General features: G+C 42.9%; 1 protein-coding gene across 1 annotated transcript in view; it reads left to right on the top strand.

Annotated features, from left to right (window-relative positions):
• Positions 1–11,395, top strand: part of LOC125947165 (arylsulfatase I-like) — a 30,656-nt gene extending 19,261 nt beyond the window's left edge. The window contains exons 6-11 of the mRNA XM_049671550.1: positions 395–590; positions 1,697–1,865; positions 2,011–2,099; positions 3,442–3,450; positions 5,477–5,613; positions 11,203–11,395. Coding sequence (XP_049527507.1) covers positions 395–590; positions 1,697–1,865; positions 2,011–2,099; positions 3,442–3,450; positions 5,477–5,613; positions 11,203–11,395 — 793 coding nt within the window. The remainder of the gene's footprint in view (positions 1–394; positions 591–1,696; positions 1,866–2,010; positions 2,100–3,441; positions 3,451–5,476; positions 5,614–11,202) is intronic.
• The last annotated feature ends 10,630 nt before the right edge of the window (positions 11,396–22,025 follow it).

Genomic DNA, 22,025 nt, shown 5'->3' with positions numbered 1-22,025 from the left:
AATCCACGCGCGAAAAGGTATTGATTATAACAATGTCATGCTTACTATTTCGCCAAGCAGTTATGCCATGCCATTCAGCAAGGGAAAGCTTGTGTTTTAGTTTCTCGGTTAGTGATGATATCTTACCGTCAAATAAAGGCATATGGAACCCTAAACCAATATTTCATCAGCGTAAAGATATTCGCAGTGACCTCTTAGTGTTCCTTTAACTGTTGAAAAATGATAGTGTTTTATGTTGCAAAAACTGAGAGACATAAGACGTTAGGTTAAAACATTGCATGTCATTTATGAAGTCAGGGGATGCAGTAGTTCATGCCTACTTATTGCTCCACAGAATCACGCACTTGGTCGATGGTAATTTTATTAAGATTATTGATACCCACGTGTGATACAGGTGGCACTTGGGTTATTGTGACTGGTCACTGACGCCAACTCGTCGTGGCTTCGACACTTTCCGAGGTTTCTACGTTGGTGCACAGGATTATTTCAACCACACGGTGTCAGGAGGCAAGACTAGCCCACAGGCTTATGGATACGACTACCGGGACTGCGACAACGTAGACTACTCGGCTAAGGGCATCTACTCCACGGTGAGTACCTCAAGCTACACTGAGAGCAGCAAGGCAGCAGTGATAGGGAGAGACCATCAGCAATTCGCAGCACCTTAGGTAGATGTGTGCGTATCATAAGTACAGCTGTGTGGACATGGTGAATATAGCACAAACAGACACAATTGTGTTGTTGCACTGTTTCTTTATTGCACCTGTTTGCTTCCGCAAAACGTGAACGCTGATCGCGCGATGTTGCCTGATGCCGTGAGTTCCTCGAACCGTCACTGAATGCTCACAATGTCTTGGAAACTACTCTTACAAATTCCTCCATTTACTGTATGTCGCGAGCGCAGGGCATCAAGTTTGTTTTTCAATTGTCACATTCGAAGCGCTAAACGCTTGAAAGTTGTAACGGAGTATGCGTCTAACACTGGCGCTGTAGGGGCGTGTTTCATCAGACTAAATTAAAATGTGCAAGCTTAAAAACAACGCCTATCTTATTTACAGGATCGTGGAATAATGTTTTGAACTTTTTTATTACCGTTATGTAATATTCCTGAGCATTGAATTAGATATATACGCGTGAAATGGCACCAAGCTTGTAGAAAGTTGCAAATTTATGTCCCTTTGAATTACTACAGCTAATTCGGGCGAAAACTTGATGCCAATTTCAGTTCATGTACGCTTGCGTCACCAAATGTGTCGTACACCGTGATAAATGTTCTAGTGTCAATTACACGCAAATTGGCTAAAGTGATTGCAGTGACAGCAAGAGCCTCTTTGTGGGGGTTACAACTGGCTGATTCGTTGTCAACGAGCGTCACTGAAAGCTGAATAGAAACGCCATACGTACATAATTTTGGCAGTAATCTACGCAGACCTCAAAAGCGTGGACACCGAAGGGAGGAAGAGGTCAACAATGATGTCCACCAAGTACATGAAAGCGTATATACACAACCAGGAGTTATATAAAAAAACGAGATAACCAAACACCTTACACTGAATCCAAAAGATGTAAGCGAAAGTTTCTATGGAGATTTACAAATTTTGGCAATAAACAATATAGGAGGGAAAGTATGTTTTATATCAACAATAGCAATGCCTTGCTATTTGACACCCTAGCTGACTATGACGTTTCCTTCCAGACGCTGATAGCAAACCACGTTCTCGAAACGATCGAAGAGAACTTGAAACGAAACGGTTCCATGTTTCTCTACGTGGCCTTCCAGGCTGTGCACGCTCCATTGCAGGCGCCAAGTGATTACCGGACAATGTGCTCAAGCCACGCAAACAAGAAGCGAGTGAAGATATGTGGTGCGTTAGTGAGTACGAATACACTCATGCTTTCAACACCAATTTGAAACTGGTGACCTTTTTTTTTCGTGCAGATTTCTGTTTCAAATGTTGCTTCAGTCTTCCAATAACCGTTACATATATCTCGATTTCTGCGATATTCTAGAAATGTTGGCGGTCATGGACCATGCCGTGGGACTCATCGTTAAAAAGCTGAAGGAAGTGAAAATGTGGAGGAACTCCCTTCTCGTCTTCGTGAGCTGATGTAAGAGACCATCCCTGTAATGCATATATATTTTTCTGATTGGAGCATCAACTTTCTCACTTTGCCATTCACTTGCTCGTAAGGTTAAAACAGGACGTTTATATCTTTGTAAGCAGCCCTACCTTTCAGATTAATGTTATTAGGCCAATGAGAACTGAGCATGCTGATGTCCTCGCAGCTATGCAAACACTCTACATAAGTCATGTAATGAGTAAATTGACCGTTCCCACCTCTGTCTGAAAGGGACGTCCATGCTATCATGCACAAAGATTCGAAAAAGACGGATGATTCTAAGCGGATAAGAGAGAGTGCTTGTTTTACGGAGTCTACTTGAAATACCCCCAGTAATGTTTGTGAGCACACGCATTTATTAGGCAAAATGAAATGTATGAGATGTCACTTTTTAGTTTTCTTCTTATTGACAAGATGGCAATTAGATCCCAATATATATAATAACTGACCAATTTAGACGTTTTCGGGAAGGCAAACAATGCGCATTTATTTCATTCCAGAGAAAAAAGGAAGCCCGTAGATCATGAAACAATACCATGTGACAACGCACCCTTGCACCCGAAATAGTAGCACCATCAAATAGCCTCAATGGGAAAGCCAGCTTTTCATCTCATGATTGGCTGAACGGTGACAATAACAGCATGCGTGTTCTTTCGGCGGCGAGCGAAAACTTCCAGGCAAATATTGCGTATCAATATAAAGGAAGTGCACTGGCCTCACTCACCTAGCCAGAGAAGGTGTTAGCCAGGCATACAGGTAGATTTCCGGCATGTCATTAAAGCTTGTAACTATATCTCTTCTTTGTAAGATGATGAGCTTGCTCAAAACCTCAGAGTGCAAATAGCGCTGCTATTCTGTGCGCGCAAGTGCATAATGACATTGTATTCATGTGGCCCGGAGCTGCTGTCTTGCAAGGAAAATAAACATGCGATGTGTACCTTGCTGGAAACAACTCAGTTTGTTGTGTATTACGTACGTTTCTCTAGAACTCTCCACCGGGCAACTTGACAATCAGAACAACAGCTTAAAGGTTAGATATTTAGTTTTAATTAACGATTAGAATGACAGGCACTAATATACTAATGCAGATTTCACAACTGCACTTCCAAAAGCGTTATGTTGCTCTTATTCTGGTGGAATAATGTAACTTTCTCTTTAAAGCTTCTTGCATGATAACTGGGACACCCTCTATATGATGAATACCGTCTTCGGCCTCACCTCAAAGCATTGACAATATGTAAATTTTCTAGGCAACCTAACGTAACAGCCCATGACAAGTAATTAAATTTCACTCATAGATAGCTTTTTATGACGGAGCAGACATCTTCAGTTACTTAGAGATGGCCTGCGGCTGTGTGGCACGTCACGTCGCAGGCATGGTTCCTTAATGAAATATTAGGAGCACACTAAACGGAAGCAATGAATATTTACACACGAGTAAACACTGCTTCCTATCTACCGTTGCTCTTGTTGAATTGAAAGTGATATTTTGCAGCCAGAGAAAATGTACCGATGACTCGCAATGTTATTTCGCGTTCTAAGCATGGTAATTTTTAGGACAGTGCGACGGTACGAATTTTGAATTCTTTGATAAATTCTGAATATTACACATTGTTCTTAGCGTTAGTGATTTCCGCACTGGTACAATGTTTTTTTTAAACAAAGGTCGAAATATATTCGGACGTTATTTTTGGAGTGCACTCTAGCCTTTTTTTAACAGACGTCAAACTAGTCATTATTAAGCACCTTGGGCTCACTGATGACACGCGGATCTGATGCAGCAATTTTGACTTTGCATCACTACTCGTCACATTTTAGAATCCGCTTTTGAGTGTGCTTATGATTTACAACCAGCTGATGTCACGTTTTTATATTCCGAATCACTAGCATATCGTTAGTTTGTGTTGCATCTTGCGTGTCCTTTTGGCTTACATCCAAATAGGAACACTTTTTTATTAATTCTATTCAGTAGAAAGAATGACGACATTCTGACTTCAGCTTATAAAGAAAATAGAAAGAAGAAATCACAGGTATAAACACACACAAACACAAATAAAATCTCACAGTTCAGGTCAACCGAACGCATTACATCCCTGAAGGAGACGATCGTCATTTTTCGCACATGTACTGCTGCTTAAGGATATTCTGTCGTGTAAATAAACGACATGATGGTGCAAGTGTCTGACTCTGTTGCCTTGCAGGCCAACACAATCCCATGGTAGTTGACGTAATGCAGTCCCGTAAAAGAACCAATACAGTGCCATAAGGACTGTTACAGGCCGATTCAGCCTCATTGAAGATGGTGTCATCCGTGCATGTCATGACGCGAGCAGTTCTGACGATAACTGCATTCGGGTGGGCAAGCACTATTGGCTGACGCCAACAGTGAATGCCCGCTCGACTGGTGCTGTTGTTGATGTTATGTCGACGTCAGCCATTTATCCTTGGATAGGCCTTGGTATGGGGATAAGCCATATTGCAAGCACATCCTTAGTGTGGTGCCAGTTCGGATCAGGTCCATTACCAATTAGAGGCCCCTAGCTAAGCCTTTGGGTAAATGTACAAATTTCGTAGGTACTCCTAATATGCGGCATCTCTTCATGACAAGCTGCAGCTTTCAGCTGAAGGATTTGTGTTTAAGGCTGCGCAACTACTCATGCCTTGTGAATCAAACACCAAAGTAAAATACCTGGCTCAACCATTCGAAGAACTTCGCGGTGCCAAATCTGAGGTATTTAGACGACGTTTAGCACAGACTCCGCAAACACTTGAAGATATATGGGGAAACACTGTGGACGACAGTGACACTGGGGACGCCACTCGGACTTCGTGGACAATCTACAGGATTAGAATTTGCCCCAAGATTGACAACATGTGAACTACTTCTATTACTAATAATAAGTGATCGCCCTTAACGGCAATGTTTTTACTTTAAGTGAATGTTCCAACCATTTACTTTTTGTTCAAAGATGGTGATGTCACCTAGGACACCTAAGCTGCACAGGGCCATCAACAATTCATGTAGAATAAGCCAAAAAATTTCGCTCGTATTGGGTAACATAATCGGCACTTTTAACGCCAGTGCCAGCAAAGTAGGCATTTTATTTGTTTGCTATACTGGGTGCTTTGACTGCAATTCAGCCATGCTTCGCAAATCGCTTTGTTTGTTCATCTCAGGTCATGCTCGGTAAGTTCTCTGAAGCCAAGACGTGCACGCTAAAGATACAAAATATTGGTGAACATCCAGAGACAGGGCACTTTAGATGCGTTTGTTTTCAGGCAGTGTGTCAAAGTACTTTGTCCGCATGATTTAGGATCGAACTTACACAAACAATAATTTTATTATCCTTTATAGAACGGCGGCCAAGTGCTCTACGGTGGTAACAACTGGCCTCTACGTGGTAACAAGAACACGCTCTACGAAGGAGGAACAAGAGTGCCGGCATTCGTTGCGGGGCCTCTGCTCAAGAGAAGCGGCTATAAAAGTTCAAGGTATGTATATATATATTGAAAGGATGCTATAGATGTTGTCAGTATGTAGAAAACTTGGTAAAAGTCAACGTACTCACGTTCGTCGCTTTTGCTGCTTCTGGAAGAAAGATAGAAATGCACTGAATTACTTTCACAAAAGTTTGAAAAGCTGGAGACACCGTTTTTTAACTTTTTTTTTCAGAAATGCTGAAAATGTAGACGTAAACTTTGAGCTACGCATATACAATAGCTACAAGTTAATTTTGCAACTCCATTTAAAAAAGAACAATTAGTGAAGGAAAGGACTCCCGCAATAGGTAGTAAATATAACTGAAAATAGTCTTTCTTTCATCATTTTAACTTATGACGGTCTATCGCATGTGTAATTTGATTTTGTATTGGTTGTGCCAAATGATATTTCATTTATATGTTGTATTGATCCTGTATAGATAACGCGATTAGACATTGTATTCCATATTTAGATTTTCCTGCAGTTAACTTTCAAGCTATGAATTCAAACTAGGTTGGTTTTTTATATACTACCCCCTCCCTCCTTACTGTAATGCCGGAACGGTTGTTAAGGAAGTCTGTCTGTAAAAAATAAACAAATATATCGCCTAACTCGGTGATGCCAAATTGGCTTACGACCTAAAATAGTTGATTATCTCAGGTAATTTGATATACCGCAACTTGCCTCTAATGAACGTGAACAAAACTTTCAGATGCCTTCAATAAATTTCAATTTGTTATCTTGATCAAGTAGAGAAAAATAAGCAAGGGAGGAATCATATAAAAGAAAACTACGCTTTGAAAACATAACTACAGGGAAATTATTTTCCTCTGCCTTGAACTGTTCCTGAGCGCCGCTGATAATGCTGGTCCCGATGCATGAGATTTTGTATGCCTATTGCAGTTGACTTCCCGAGCTATTTCATCACAGCACCGGCGCAGAACAATCACTACAGAAAGCCCTTCCAAATACATCGCTGACGCCTGCATGCATCGATCAGACGCAATTAGGTCGATATATATAATATGAATTTTGTTATAAGGGAGATTTTTTCAGGCGCAAGCCTTAAGTATCTATGTTTTAAGGTCACTTTGAGGTGCAGAAACAGTGAGTGAGCTCGCCTCGCGCTTGCCGCGCGCTCGTGCCACTGCTCGCGCGCTCGTCTCCTTTCACAGCTGGTTCCGACGCCGTTAATCAGACCAACTTTCTCTTCCTCTTAACAACCACAATCTCTCCCTCTACTGCCCCTCGCGCTCAACGCCAGAGGGGAAGGGCAACATAGACGCTGGAGAGGAGGAGGAAAATGTCAGTGATAGCGCGGGAGGGCATTGACAGCAATGGCAACGGCGGCGCTGGGGTGGAAGATGGAGATGTCAGCAGCAGAACAGTAGGGGCGTTGAGGGCGAGCGGGGTGGCGGTGCTGCGGAGGTGGAGGGAAATGCTAGTGGCGGCACCCATGGAACGTTCTGGAAACAGCGGTAGCACACTCGCAGCGTGCTAGCGCGCTTTGTATACGTTGCCGCGTGAGGTCAGAGCTTCATTCCACATCGCTGTCGGTCCCACTAGGCTTTCGCCTTCACATTCTTAGAAACTTCTAAGCATCCTCCGTAATTTTTAATGAGAATTGGTCTATATATTTCTGCTGTTCGACAAATACGATAGTTTGTTTGATACGGTGTCTTCATATTCGGGTTCAACTTAAGTGCTTACCGAAATGGGCATCAATTCAACGCGGGTATCTACTGACTGCGTACCTTGACTATAAACTGGCACATCAAAATATAGGAAAAATGAGAATTCTCGCGGCATGTGGTATTGAATGGGAAGCGGCACACTACATCACAGGTAGCTTAAATTGTTCGTCATTAAAGCTCCAGACTCCTGTCTCATTCATACATGCGGAGTGATTTGTGCTGTCAGACTATACCATTCTTTGTAAAGGGCGGAAGGGGTCACAGGATTACGGATACATGAACAATTATTGTGGAACAAGCGAGACTGATAAGTTCTGTCCGGAGCCGCTGTTTCATCAAGCCTATATGTCTCCAGCAGGATATAAGCTTATTTAATTGGTAGGGTTTACGTTGATCCTCGTCCCCAACGAAGAAGGACTTGAATATTGAGCAGAATGAGCTGAGGGCTGGTTAATGAAGGCTGAAATGTTGAAAAGCAAGCATTGTATTTGCAAAAGCGGGCTGGGGCTTTAGTTGTGGAGAGGTGGAGGGGTGGCACTTGAAGTTTAACGTGATCTCAAAGAAAGAAACAGAGCAGGGGCATAGAGAACATGTTAAAAATAATGTGTCACTTGTAGCAGTGAGCATCTTTCCGCAGAAACAGTTCATAGGACGTATATATATATATATATATATATATATATATATATATATATATATACAAACCTATAGGTTGAAAAATGCGTACCCACATTAACATTTCGGCAATTCTTTTTTTGTACATACTCCACACCACTGAAATGACCTTTCTAGCAATACTGCGCTCATCACCAACAGCACCCACTTCAAGTGGGATAGAAATGATGCGAGCTGTTCAAGTCGTACCCGATGCACAACACTTCTGTCATTATTTGCTAACGATGTATAGTCCCCTACAAGGGACCTTTGAGGAATTATTACTAAAAATAAATAAAAAGGGTAAGCTAGGAGCTGTGGAAGAGGTGTCTAATAAGTGTCAGACCAAGCGACATGACACTGAAATCTTAAATGGACTGACTCCAAATGACTATGCGTTTAAAATAAATGAATTTTTAACTGCATTAGAAGACTTTGTGCCCATTTTATTGTTAGCGCCTTCTGAATATTCAACCGCTAGAGAAAATACTCCTGCTTCTTCGCTTGTTTTCAACACGTTGCAGACGTATTATATACCTTTCAATGTATTTAATGTGCGGGCGACCACTGTTCAGCCGCGCAGTAATAGAGAGAGGAAAATATATCTCTGTTTATCAAATGATAGTGAGGTAGACCTAGCGAGGTGTCGCAGGTTCACTCCTATTGTTTGCTAAATTGTGTCGCGATAAAGGCATGGAAAGAGAAAGAGGGTTATAAGTGGTTACGATCTAAACAAATGTCAAGGATAAAACAGCGCAATAGCCAAGGCGGAGAGAAAGAGGAGACCGCATGCACGGTAATTTGCAACGGAACTTCCACTGCGAAAGACTCGATTTGTCAAATCGTCGTGCGCGGGTACGTCAAGCCTTTGTGCACAGATTTCCTTTCTATCAATGTAACACAGTAGAGGTTACAATTTCAGTGATATCAGCAGATTAACTTCTGCTACACAGGTTGAGCGAAGGATGAATGACAGGAGATTCAATAATTTTAATGTGAGCCTTTTTTTCTAGCAATAACATCCTACAGATTGGAGACGGAATGTCAAAGCTAAGTCAGCCCGTAGAGTACCCGTATCTGCCGTCTACCGCCTATCTACCATCAGAACTATGGAAGGTGCGCGGACAATCCCTCAAGTAACATTTCCCTCAGCCTAGGTTTTGTATTTCGGCCACCTTCAATATTTATTTTTGTCGTCTTTCTTTTGCGCTGCTTAAAACACGAGAAACATGTTCCACAATTTGTGGTCAAGGAAGCGGCGCGTTCTCTTAGCCTGTCTGCTCGACATATCGCAGTGTATGTTCAGTTGCAAATTAGCGCTCATGTGTCTCGTCTTATAACAGGCCTGCTATTGTATACGTACAGACAATTGTGAAAGTCCACATGAAAGACACCTCACTTAGTGGCGCTTGCTAACTATTTCAAACATACTGGAATATTCATAGAATACTGTACCACTCCAAGCTGTGTATTAAGTTGGGAAATCTTCGAAAAAATGGGTGATCAGAAATGTAAATTCACTCTAAAAAGCTGATAACACTAATGGTCATGTTGGATAACATCAAAGCAAGCAGTACATCGGCAGTGTATTGCGTATTAGGGGGCTTTTTATGTTAAAAATTTGTTTATAGGTTAGAAATTTTCTACTATATATCTTCCCCGCAACACTATCTACGCACTGCATGCTAGCAATGCGAAATAAACCTGCTGCTTTTCGCGCGTTTTGGTGACGATTTGAAATTTCAGAACTCCATTTATGTCACAAACAGGTTCATTACATGCAGATTGTTTTCTTTCGCCCTGTGGAATATAGCACAAGGATACTCCTTGAGCAGCCTCACTCAAAGAGACGGAGGGAAGCATTCTAATAAGAAAAATTACTAATCAACTTATTAAGAAATTATACTTTGCTAATTTATTGCAATATATGAAGTGAATCTATGATTTTGCAGGGCTCATTCACTGGGAACGAATATTGAAACGAGCACCCGTTTTTAGATTAGCGCTGTCGAACTGTCAGTAAAAATGCACTGATGTTTCACTTACTTTTTGAACAAAACGCCTGTTTAAGCACTGGAGATCAAAAATTACCGTAACACCAACGCATTTCGTCGCAAACTTTGGGAACGCATATGTCGACGCTGATGTTGGATTCAGAATTCTCATAATTCATTTAGATTTATGACTTTCGATGTCCCCGGCTACCATGCGTTATTTGTTATAATTGTAGACTGTAAATAATCAATTTAAAGGTAATTTAGCGGTACTCGATAACCAGTGAAATATTCTCGTGTAAATAATGTCCGACTCATGGAAATACAGCTCGAAAAGGAAATTGTGCTGCTGCATCGGGTGATTTTTATGAATTCCGTTAAGCATAAACAAGGTTATAATATTTTAAGCAGATTTTTCTTTGACGAAAATGTTGAGACAGCTATCAATGATTCACCACACTGAGAACTACTTTAGCTTTGCCTCGTTTCCATTGCCCAATAGAACATCCAGTAAGCGTGAGCATTAAAAGCAACATTACTTCAAGACTGCCGACAGCCAGTGTGGTGTACGAGAGAGTAATAAGTCAGTAAAGCGGTGAATGCGTCTAAGCCAATGCATGGGACAGAGAATGTTCATTGTAGAGTTTAAGCGCAACCCAACGCTACGGTGGTTTTCTTGAATGTGGACAAGATCCGGCGACTGATACTGCAACGTAATTGTGCGCTATTCACCAGCTACTGATACCCTCCTTTGCAATTTGGCTGAATATATACCTGCTTACGGATGTTATCTTCTTTTGCCTGTAGCAGGTAACTTGTTTGAGAGTCCTCCGGAAGCATAATCTAAAGCAACCACCAGCACTTTTTTAAAATACAAAATTGATTCGCTATCTCCTTTAAGCTTTGATAATTCCACCTCTAAACATTAAACTGCTAAACATTATCCCTGCCGCACTGTGCAAATAGCTGTAATGTTTCCTCCTGAAAGAAGTTTCGCCATGTTACTTGAAAAAAAATTATAACGTTGCAGTCAACTTGAATTACGTGACGATATACGGTAGACAGCCCAGTGACGTCGAAAGACGTCAGCCAAAAAATAATGAAAAATGAACAGCCCTGGCTTCAGGACTATTCTGAAGAACGTTAAGTTCAATAATAAAAAATTGCACTTATTGTTTCATGCGCGCACACTTCGCACGTATATAGGAATGCTTCATGCTGGCCAATGGTATATCATTACGTTTCCATCTCTTTACAGTATTGTGCACGTCGTCGACTGGTTTCCGACGCTTCTCAGTGTGGCTGGTGCATTGGGTAACAGTGCTTTGAAAGAAATTGATGGTATTGACCAGTGGTCAGTCATCAGGGACGGAGCAGAGGCGGGACCAAGAACAGAGTTTGTGTACAACTTGGACTGCAAGAAGGGAAAGCTTGTCGGAGCAATAAGGTGAGAGTATTTCGCGAAGAAAACGATACATGTGCAAACTAATATATACTCAAATGAAAGGGTCGAAGAAATGTTTCTGTTGCCTACAGTATCATGCTTGCGCTTATGCTGCTAATTAATTGTGCAAGCAATGTAAGATTTGTCAAGGAGATAAAAAAAAGTTGCTATACGCAAACAAGGAGGAATGTTTTTTTTTCTAGCTTGTTTGCACATCTTGTTGCGCTCTTCTAAAACAAGTAGTTGCTCTAAAAAGCAAACGGGTTCTTCAACAAGCACACACCATTGGACATGCGCGCATGGAACTACGTGTACATTTGCAGAGCAAACACCAAATTGATCTGCCACATTGTTTAGTGCTGTTATTGAGCTGACAAATCATGATCAGACATCGGGTAAGCAATAACACAACTCAATGGAAACATTACAGTCGAGTTCATTTCACAATTACTGTCGATGGTAATGCGAATAGCAGTCGATCAATGCAACGACAGACTATTCCTGAATTCACGTTTATTTAGCACGTATAGTGATCATTCTGTAGTTTTCGTTGCTTCAGCTATAGTCACATACTCCTATATCGTCCCACTTTGCCATAGTACTCGCTTGCGAAGGTCGCTGATGAGCGCGGAGGCAGTACGACAACTGTAGTACGCCGACGCAGTGACGATGGAATTACGAATACGCCTTTCTCTGTTATACCGATGGGCAAAGGCGTATAACGACAATGACATCACGACAATGACATGTTGATTTTTACATTGTCACGATGGCATAATGATGACAACGTAAAGACGACGACATAAAGAAAATGAGATGACGACAACAATGGCGTCAACCAGATGAAGAAGCGCGAATGACGACGATGGCATGAACAAAACGGCATTACAACGGAGGTGATGATAGCGACTGTGGGACGATGACGCATTGAAGACAATGGCGTGAGAATGACAGCATGATCACGACTTAATGATGACAGCATGATTACGATAGAATGAAGAACTAGGAATGACGTCGATGGATCGACGAAGGTGGTATCACAACGACGGCATGACGACAATTGGAACAGAATACTGAAGTATTGGTGAAACGACAGCGTGACGATAATGGCATGACGACAAAGGTATGCTGATGACGGCAAGACGAACGTCGGATGTCGTATACCGTACCTACCGTACCGTAACGTGCCACTGCTAATGACAACGGAACGACCACGACGGTATTCCGGCGATGGTATGACAACGAATGCAAGACGACGACTGAATGACGTCGATGTAACGAGATAGCATGGCAGTGGCAGGAAAACCATGGGATAACGACGAGTGTATGATCGCATTGGTGGGACGATGACTGTATCACGCAACTTGTATGAACACGATGGCGTGTCGACGCCGCCATGACGAAGGTCGGATGACGAAGCTGGAGTAACCGTGATGGCACTATCACGGCGACATTGCCTGACGATGACGGCATCACAAGGGCGGCATATTTAGCATTAAATGACGACAGTGTGATTACAATACAATTATCAAGAAACACTGACGTCGATGGAACGACCAAGGCGGTATGACCACAATGGCATGAAGACAATAGGATGACTTAAGTGACAATGATAAAATGACAGCGTGGCGACAATACCTTAGCGATGACTGTGTGACGATGGCGGCGTGATGACGATGGCAAGACGAGAGTCCGATGAAAAAAAGGTCACAGTTTCGCCCTAAGGGCGAAGCAATGAATGCGATAGCAACACAGCAATGTCATACGAAGTAAGGTCAGCGGCTTTGGTAGCAATATGAATTGTAGTAAACATGAGCTGATTAAGTAAGCAGGTGTGCTGCGGCGTAAGTAGACCGACATGAAGAGAGACTCGATGACCATGAGAAGGCGCGTGTGAAACGGTGGTGTTGATGAGAAGCGCTTCCCGTGGGCAGCGCGTGCGAAGGGACACACCTGTAGCGCTGCACAAGTCCAGCAATCTGGGACATCGACTACTGCTGTGAAGCCGACCCTGGGGCGACGCGGTCGGCGTAACTCTATGGGCAGCATTTTTTAAAAATCTATTGCTGAGCAATGACTCGTTTTTCGCGATTTGCACTTTAGGCACTCAATTCCGACAATGTTCTCGTGCTGTATGTCGAGTGTAGTTTAATTCCGCCGGCTAGATTTTTTTCCTGGGGCACTTTTGTAGACCCATTTAAAATGCATGGGGTGATTTTTAAAACGTCAATTGCAGCACAGTAAAAACTAATCCGCTAATTGCACTCTAGTGGCACATACTGTAGGTCTCTCTATATGTGTAGGTTCAGTTTGGTTTTATTCCGCTGGGTCAATTTTTTTCCTGGGACGCTTTTGTTTGGCCACTATGCGGCAAAGCATCTCTACAGGGGCAAAAGATTCGTCCGCCGTTGAATTGATGGGAAAGAGCTGGTGCACCATGCTAAAAATGGACACGAATGTGCAGCTGCGATGCATATTTGCGCCCTGGCGTATAAGGAAAGATGATGATGTCAGATTCTGCAAGAAGGAGCGGGCCAAATGGCTTTATGGAGTGCCATCGAAGCACTAAGCCCGTGCCCCTTTTTCTCAAGTTTCGGCGCATGGTAAAGTGTTTCATTTGGTATTTAAAAAGATAAGGTATTTAGAAAGATTTACTATTAGGCAAATTTTTGACACAAAAGGACATCGCCAAATAGAGCACTTGTTACTTGTGTTTGCTTGTGCTTACTTGACAGTGCAATGTGCCGACAATTCGAGGGCTTGAATATTATCAGTGTAAAAAAAATTGAAAGGGAAAACTTATGATCTATAGAACGTGTGACGGAACGAAATAAAGAGGAAAAGGGAGTCCCCGTGTTACAGAGAAAATCAGCAGCTTCGTCTCGTTTAATAAACGATGCCATTTTAAATGCATAAGCATTTATATGCCTACCAAATGAGAAATTTGTCCGTCCGTCACATAAGACGAATGCAATGGCTCATAACCACGTAAGGCAGAGGCTACAAGCGCTCAGCGAAGTGAAGCGAACCGCGCATACATTCATTGAAGTCACCCATACAATACACTGAACAGCACATGTTTCAATAAAGAACAAGTTCAAAACAAGCATCCGAACCATGAAACCATGAAGCATCCGACCATTGCATGCCCCCCTCAGCAATTGTAGTGGTAGTTTTGCAAGAGCTTCGCTGGACATCCAGGTTGATAAGGACCGATAATAGTTGACAACGGTCGGATCGTGTTCGATAAGGTTGATAACGACCGATGAGGGTTGATAAGGGTTTATGCTGGTCGAATCAAGTTTCATGACATTTATAATGACACCGGGCTGCGTGGCGATTAGCAAGTGGCACAATGCTTCCGCATACTTACAAAACTCCCAGGGGAGTTTCCGCGTGGTTTCTTTTTTTCAGTTCGGAAGTATAACTAAAATCATGCGTGCCTGTTAAGTGTACGCTAATCTCGCACGGTATACGCCAAGGTAAGGTTGTGAAGGTTTGAGAAAGTGAAGCCGAAACCGCTGAACTACACCGGGTCAATTGTTGTAGGGCCTCCTGTGAGCCACACGATTGCTTAGCTGCGCAAATAGGTAATCGCTTGACAATACTTCTCGGAGCGCCGCCTTGTCGGGAATATTTACTCTCGTAAGGTGACTCTTACAATGTCCTCGTAGCGCAAGAAAACACTGGTCTGACAGTCGTTCGGACATGACTAACCTGATTCCGGGCTTTTAAATGCTGTCGCACCAAATCGCTTGGAAATACGAAAAAAAAAAAAACATACAATGGGCTTGTTTCTCCACAAACTCGGTCGTACTGTGGGGAAACAAGCTTCTAGTTTATGGCAGCGGTATTTCCCGTACACAACTTTTTTTTTTATTATTGTGAACGCAATTATATGTACACTCCAGGCGCACTTACGCCGACGTCCCCCGCGTCACCTTCGCTGTCGCCGCGATGTTCCGTGTGAAGTCCGAGTGTGATAATATCGCAGCAAGATGCCGTATGTTGCCGGTGCGAATGGAAGCGTGCCAGATTTATCTGAGAAGCCTGGTGGCTTAACCTCGAAGGTTATGAAAAACGGCGCACAACAATGTCTCAGGCAAGAACGTCTCGCTGTGCATTGTGTGTATTACATGGACAAACAGTTGGACGCAGGGTAACGTTTAACATCAACTCACAACTCTCCCATTGCACTAAATGCTGAAGAAATTAAACATTCACGGTTAACATCACCGCGTACTATCGTCAGTCAAAGCAAACAGCAGAGAAAGCTTCGCTTACTCTGCTTCCCACACTGAGTCGGATCCACATAATTTTATTGCGATTGCAAATATATTATATGGACACTCCAGGCACATTTCCGCCGTCGTCGTCGACGTGATGTTTCGTATAATGTCCAAGTGCGATAACATCGTGGCCGCGCGCCGTATGGTGTGGGTAAAGTGAAAGCGTGAGAGGGTGAGCAGAGAATGATTGCTCAGTCTCGCGTGCGCAAGGGAGGAAGGCAGGTAAAAAAGCGCTCCGTCTTCCATCGCGCACAAGGCCGCAGGGAAAGTGGGGGACGTTTTACTCCCGTAGCGGCTACGTATGACGCGGCTGAGCGCGGCCACGCGGCCCCGATCGCGAAAGCGATCTGCGCTGGGTACAGTGTAGGCGGGCCGATGGCTGGGACCCTATAACGTAAAACTATTCCTATCTGTCTTCCTTCCAATCTCCTGATGTCCAATTTACGTAACCGCCAACGCAAGCAGCGGGCGGTGACTCGCAGCGTTGTTTGAGAAGGTTATTGAAACGCTCTCCTATTTTATAGGAGGTCACTGTTGTTTGCTTTCAGAAGGAATAGCATTGCCTAACTTGACATATATTTCTTGCCTGATTGGCTGACCAACGGCGAGGAGCACGCAGAAGTGGAGGCGGTAAGGTGGGGCCGGGCTAGCGCAGTGAAAGTAGATAACCTGATGAGCAGGGTGTTGCCGGCGTCTGCGTTTGCCCTGCTTCTTCGTACTTAGCTTTCGGTGTCTGCTAGAAAATCACGCAGGCGTGCAATGGAAACGTACCAATGCAGCTAAAACGAATTTTCAGTGAAGAAAATTTGACATAGCGGTGTCGTTTACGTACCGAAAGGGCTCGACAACCATATAATGTCACGCAAAATTTTTAATATAGGCAAATAAATCCATTCTCCACGGCAGCTCCGACTAGCCAGTGCCAGAGCAATCGGCGGGTACCCACCTTCTATTCATGTCGGAACGGGGCAGTGTCCGGCTATTTAAAAAAAAAATAAGTTTTGATCGGCGTAATAATGCATCTTTAGTGCGTACACGCCACTTTAACGCAGTGATTTTTCATGGTTTTTGGACGTGAGGTGACAGACAGGCGAAGTGGGTGCGGCCCGAAAACCTTTGACCAATAGCGGATGGCTGATGGTAAAAAGGTATAGAATCGAAAAATAATATTTTTCTGTTGTTCGTTCTCACATGCATAATTAGTGCGCACACGTCATATAAGAATGAGTAGCTCTCGCGGTTCTTTAACAGCGGAGCTGTTTAAGCCGAGCGTTAGTCCGTAACCTGCGAACAGAAATTGTGGGCCGATCCTGGCGGTGGTGCAGAAAGGGTCCAAGCGCAATGGCACATACCTCTGTGAACTGGCGAAGCTGATCCTGGTTAAGTCTAGCTAAGCATGGTTGGGACTACTTAAGCTTAGTCTGTCATCGATAGACAATCGATAGTCAACCAGTAGCTAATCGATAATCAATAAATGATCAATAAATCCCGGAAATGCTGGGGATGACTTGGTAGTGCTGAGCCTAGCCCAAAAGCCAGGCCAAGCTAGGTGCCCATCAGCTCCGCTTTCTCTGTAGCATTGCGCCTCCCGTGCAAGCTACGGTAATATTTTCCCTTTACGTTGCGTGAAAGACAAGTAAAGTTGGGCAATCATGGAGGCCTGATTGCAAAAATAGAATAGAAGCAGTTTGGAATAGCTTTTCGTTAAAGCACCCCTGATGCCTCCGTGTGCGATGTATTCTCGGGGCAATTAGTTCTCGTTGAAGCTAGAAGTAGCACGATGGACAATTCGCTCGCTGTTGCTGCCGCTCTCCCCCCACGCCATCGTTTTGACAGCGAGTGTCCGCGCTTATCGAGAGAGATGTGTTCGTGTGTGATTGTGCGCGCGTGACAACGTGCAGGTTAATTTAGTTAGTAAGCGAATGTTTACAGCAGTTTATGCAGCTGATAAAAGGACTAATCTTAGTTTGCACAGCTGTCGAATAAATTTCTGTCGCAATCAGTGATTCGCCTGTCGGGCGAAATTGACCTTATTGTTGATATTATTGTAGTAAATATTATTATTACTTATTACGCTCAAGCCAGGCGCAATACACATACAAGTTTCGAATACAGGCGCAGTTCCGTCTTATTGCGACTGAGTGCCGATATCTTTTTTCGAGCAAATGGGGCACAGCGTGTCGTTTACAAAAAGCAGCTTGGTGCCTGCCACTGCGTATACGGTGGCATAGACATGTCGTAAATCCGGTTTTCTATTGGATGGCGCTGATCAGCACGCAGAAAGAGAATTTCGGGTGGTAGGTCGATTCCTTGTTGGAAAAATGGATATATTCTCTCGCGCAAGCCGTATCTTTAAAAGTGAATCCAAAGTACAAGTGCCCAAAAATGGTGGTATTAGGTAGTGTGCGCTCTTTCCCGTCTCTTGTTGTTTTCTTCCTGTTTGTTTTGCGCAGCGTCTCAATACATTAAAATAACGTCACTGTCTCGTTCGACGGAAACACCTAAACATTCTTGCAGTAGGTACAGTCATCTGCGTTCGGCGTTCATAGAAGTAGTCCCCGTCCGAGGTGATCAAAAAGCACAGTGCTACTTCATCTTTCTTTTCCTTTTATTAAACGTGCGACATTTAACGGTAGTGCGCGCAGGCGAGTATTACAAGCTTTGGCGCTGTAGTTGTTTTTTTTTTGAAAGTTGCACACGTGGCTCCACCCTCGTGGGGCCCACACATGGACTGTCAGGGTATGGTCATTTATCGGACAATGCCAGGGCTACTACTTAGTTTCCTCGCCAAAAAACCATCCCACCCCCCTAGTCGGTCAAATAACAGTTACAACCTTACCACAAACAACACAAATTGGCTTTGTGCTTTTGAAAGCGGATAGTGACAGTCCATCAACTCTCTGTCTTTGGATCTTAGCACTTGGTTTCTTTCTGGCCCATGCTGCGCTAGAAAAAAGTCGGTAGAAATTTTTTTTCTGATTACAATAGGCATTCAAATATGAAGTTGTTAAAATTTTCGACAGTATTCGCGTTTCCTGCAGTGCGACGTGTGTGGCGGCGCTGTGTAGAGCTTCGGGAAAAAAACGGCCAAATACGATATTCAGCAGCTGCTTGATGCATTCTCGTTAAATGCTAAAAGCTTTTTGAGTGGCATGACGCGATTTACACACCCTTACGTTGTCATTTTCTTGGCACATGAAAATTTGTGCTCTCCAAATCAATGTTCAATGGTGTAAGTGCTGCATTGATTTGCTTCTTCTATTTAATCTACTAAGCTTGAAAATGCCGCTAGTCAGACATAATAGAGCACAGAGAAAAGGCACAACTGCACGCGGCATGGTCTTATCCTTACAATAAATTCGCTAACGAGACAGATCATGAATCCAACTACAAAATGATATCTTGCACCAAAGGAATGAGGGAAAACGACTAGGACACACTAAGTTCGACAATATTATTGTTAACAGGTGATTCAAGGGTGATGCAAGGCGACAACTGTTGCATATGACGCTGTGCATACGACTATACCATCAATAGAATAGCATGACTTTAGTGAACCAAGAACCAGTATGCAGGCCATGCGGTAAAACTTTATTATAGGAACACATTTTCAGCATTGTTCGTACAACTCAACGCTTGAAGCCTGCGTATATTTGCGGCGGTACGTATATGTTTTATTGTTGCTTGGCCCACTTTGGTTATTAGCCTGCGTAACGCCGTGACTAAATTTCACCTCATCGCACGCACATTTAGGCCTTCTTGAAAACAGAACAAGGACGATTCAGTCACTGGAACAGTCTTTCATTTATTTATCACACAGTCCCATATTCGCTCGAGGAGGATTATCGCGGGGAGGATGTATACACGCATTAAAACTTTTTTCAAGGTAACATTATAAGAAGTGATACCCAAACCAAACAAGATCTAAAACAGAGAAACAAAGCACCAGGGGCCGAATTCAGAAAGCTTTTCGATCGTAAGTGCTGCACCACGATTGGCTGACACCTGCTTCTGCGAACAGTTTTAGCGTGAGAACGTTTTTGTGAATCCGGCCCCAGTATGTAGCATACAGAAAGTGAGAGAGGCATAAAGGAGAGATGCCTCGACCTGCACCAAGTATGTAGCATACAGCAGTTACAATGAGCCTAAAAGAAACAGATATTGAAATGAAAGGCGTGTCAAATTGTTATACATTACCAGGAATTTGGGACATCGCCGAACAGTGCCTCTAGCGGCCGCCTCTGAAAACATACGCGTTTTCTATGGGAGAGCGTCGTTTTTTTTTTGAAATAACTAATCATAGATGCCATCTTTTAAAATATTCCCGTGGAAATAGGCTCTAGGCGCTTAGCCCGAAATCTCATGCAAGTGGTATTATTACTTACGGCAGAAAACCCGTTCCAAATTGCGGGCGAAGTTTCAAGTATGGGAGTCTATTGAAAAGCCAACATTTTGGTGGCTTTTTTGGCCAGTAAAAAGCAATTTTCGATGAGCCTATTGCATCGATTGACGTATTCCTGGGGATTTATGAACTTCAATGAATCAGCTTTCAGCTAGTTGCAGGAGCAGCTCTTGAAATGGCAAAGAAGTTGTTCCAAAATCGCAGTTTTCATAACAAGGTCGCGGAATTTATTGTGGTACATACATAAACCTAGTTTTCGCCAACAGCAGCGTTTCAAAGCGGTAGCCGAGCGTGTTGAGCGACCACAGATCAAGATCACTGATACCACGATCGTGAGTTCGCAAGTTCGAAGCCAGTTGAGCCGCGCTGCTTCTTATTACTTTGGAGGTTTACCACCAAATGGCATATTCCGAAATGCAGGTCATTTGGTTACGGTTCTTGTTTGGTTTCTTTCTACTGTACCAACGTCTTCCTAAAAAAAATAGCTGGCGGATTTCGAGAACATGCTAACGTGCTTCCAAACATATTTTGCACTTTAGGTATATTGTATTTTGGAGAATAAACCCAGGTAACGTGTTTTGAAAGTTCATTTCTTTCTTAAGGCGAATATTTATGAAGACATTAATAAGAAATATTTTGCCTTTTCACGTATGTCTTGGGAAAGGCGTGTTTGTGCAACTCTTGTGCGGCTTGAAACGTACCAAAAAAATAAATAGCGTCCAGTGTGTGCAATTAAAAGACACAGAAGTAGAAAAGTTGGCTGCAGCCCCAGACGTAGCATTTTTACAAAGGAATACAGTTGAAGCTATTTGAATGAGTATATTTGCATTATATCAAAGCAGAATTTTTGCGCATACCTGATCTTCGGTGCAAATGAAGGCTGTCCGAATTATTGCACAAGCTTGTTTGCTTAGTACAAACCAGTACCTCGAAACAAACATTCTACCGTCAATATGCAGCGCACGTGTCTTATCATTTGAACCATTCCAATATACTTTCACCAGATTCCAGAAATACTAAAGGTCTTCATATCCTTTTACCCTTTTACCACAACTTACGCAGATGAGTATTGGAAATTATGGGAAAAGACTTTGGGACGTGTTAATGCAGCCTGTCGTGTAAAAATAGAGAATGATTTCAATCACAGACCACACCCTTTTTTAGTTATGCCCACAAAGTTGTGCAAGAGACACTGTTTTCGGCTACAATTACCGAAGTTGCCATATAGCATTCTGCTGTTGTGTTCTTGACTAACTCTATTGCTGAATCAGGTCACAGCACCATGATATAATTACTGATGCAATTCGTTAGTAATTCTGTGAGAATATTCTCCTACCCTAAATTTAACATGTTTGAACAATTGAAGAAACATGAGAAAGGACCGTGAGAGTTTGCAGAAACGTTCATTTATTAGAATCGTTTATGACCCATATCGGTACGGCCGTTTTGTCATGATCACGCTAGCGTGCACTGAGCATGCTGGCGTGAACATTTTGTCTACTGCCTATAAATAAAATACAAAAGTGTCGTTCCTTGTGCGTGAGTAGCACAATGGCAGCTGAACCTTTCATATGGTCCCACTAAGCCAAACCTTCCCTTTTCCGCCATGGTGCCAGAGGACATGTCAATTTCAAACTTGATTTTGCCCTTTCAGTTTCCTAGAAAGCGTAGGGAGGTACACAAGACGAACAGGCGAAGTTTTGAAGTAGTCCTGAGATTTGAGTAAAATTTCATAGGCAATGTTATTATTCTTTATTTGTTTACAAATTTATGACACCTCGTTGGTGATAATAATGACGTACTACATAGTAGTCTAGTTCTTATACTTAATAAATCATGTCTGAGATGGCTGTCCTGAAATTAACCAAGTGTAAGCATTTCATGAAGTTGGCTGGAAGGCCATTCATTAAAAAAGTTGTGCGCAGAATAAAGAAAATACAGGTGTT

Source organism: Dermacentor silvarum, chromosome 7, assembly GCF_013339745.2.
Source record: "Dermacentor silvarum isolate Dsil-2018 chromosome 7, BIME_Dsil_1.4, whole genome shotgun sequence".
Lineage (NCBI taxonomy): Eukaryota > Metazoa > Arthropoda > Arachnida > Ixodida > Ixodidae > Dermacentor > Dermacentor silvarum.
Note: the sequence above shows the minus strand (reverse complement) of the source record. Positions and strands in the feature narration are given on the sequence as shown.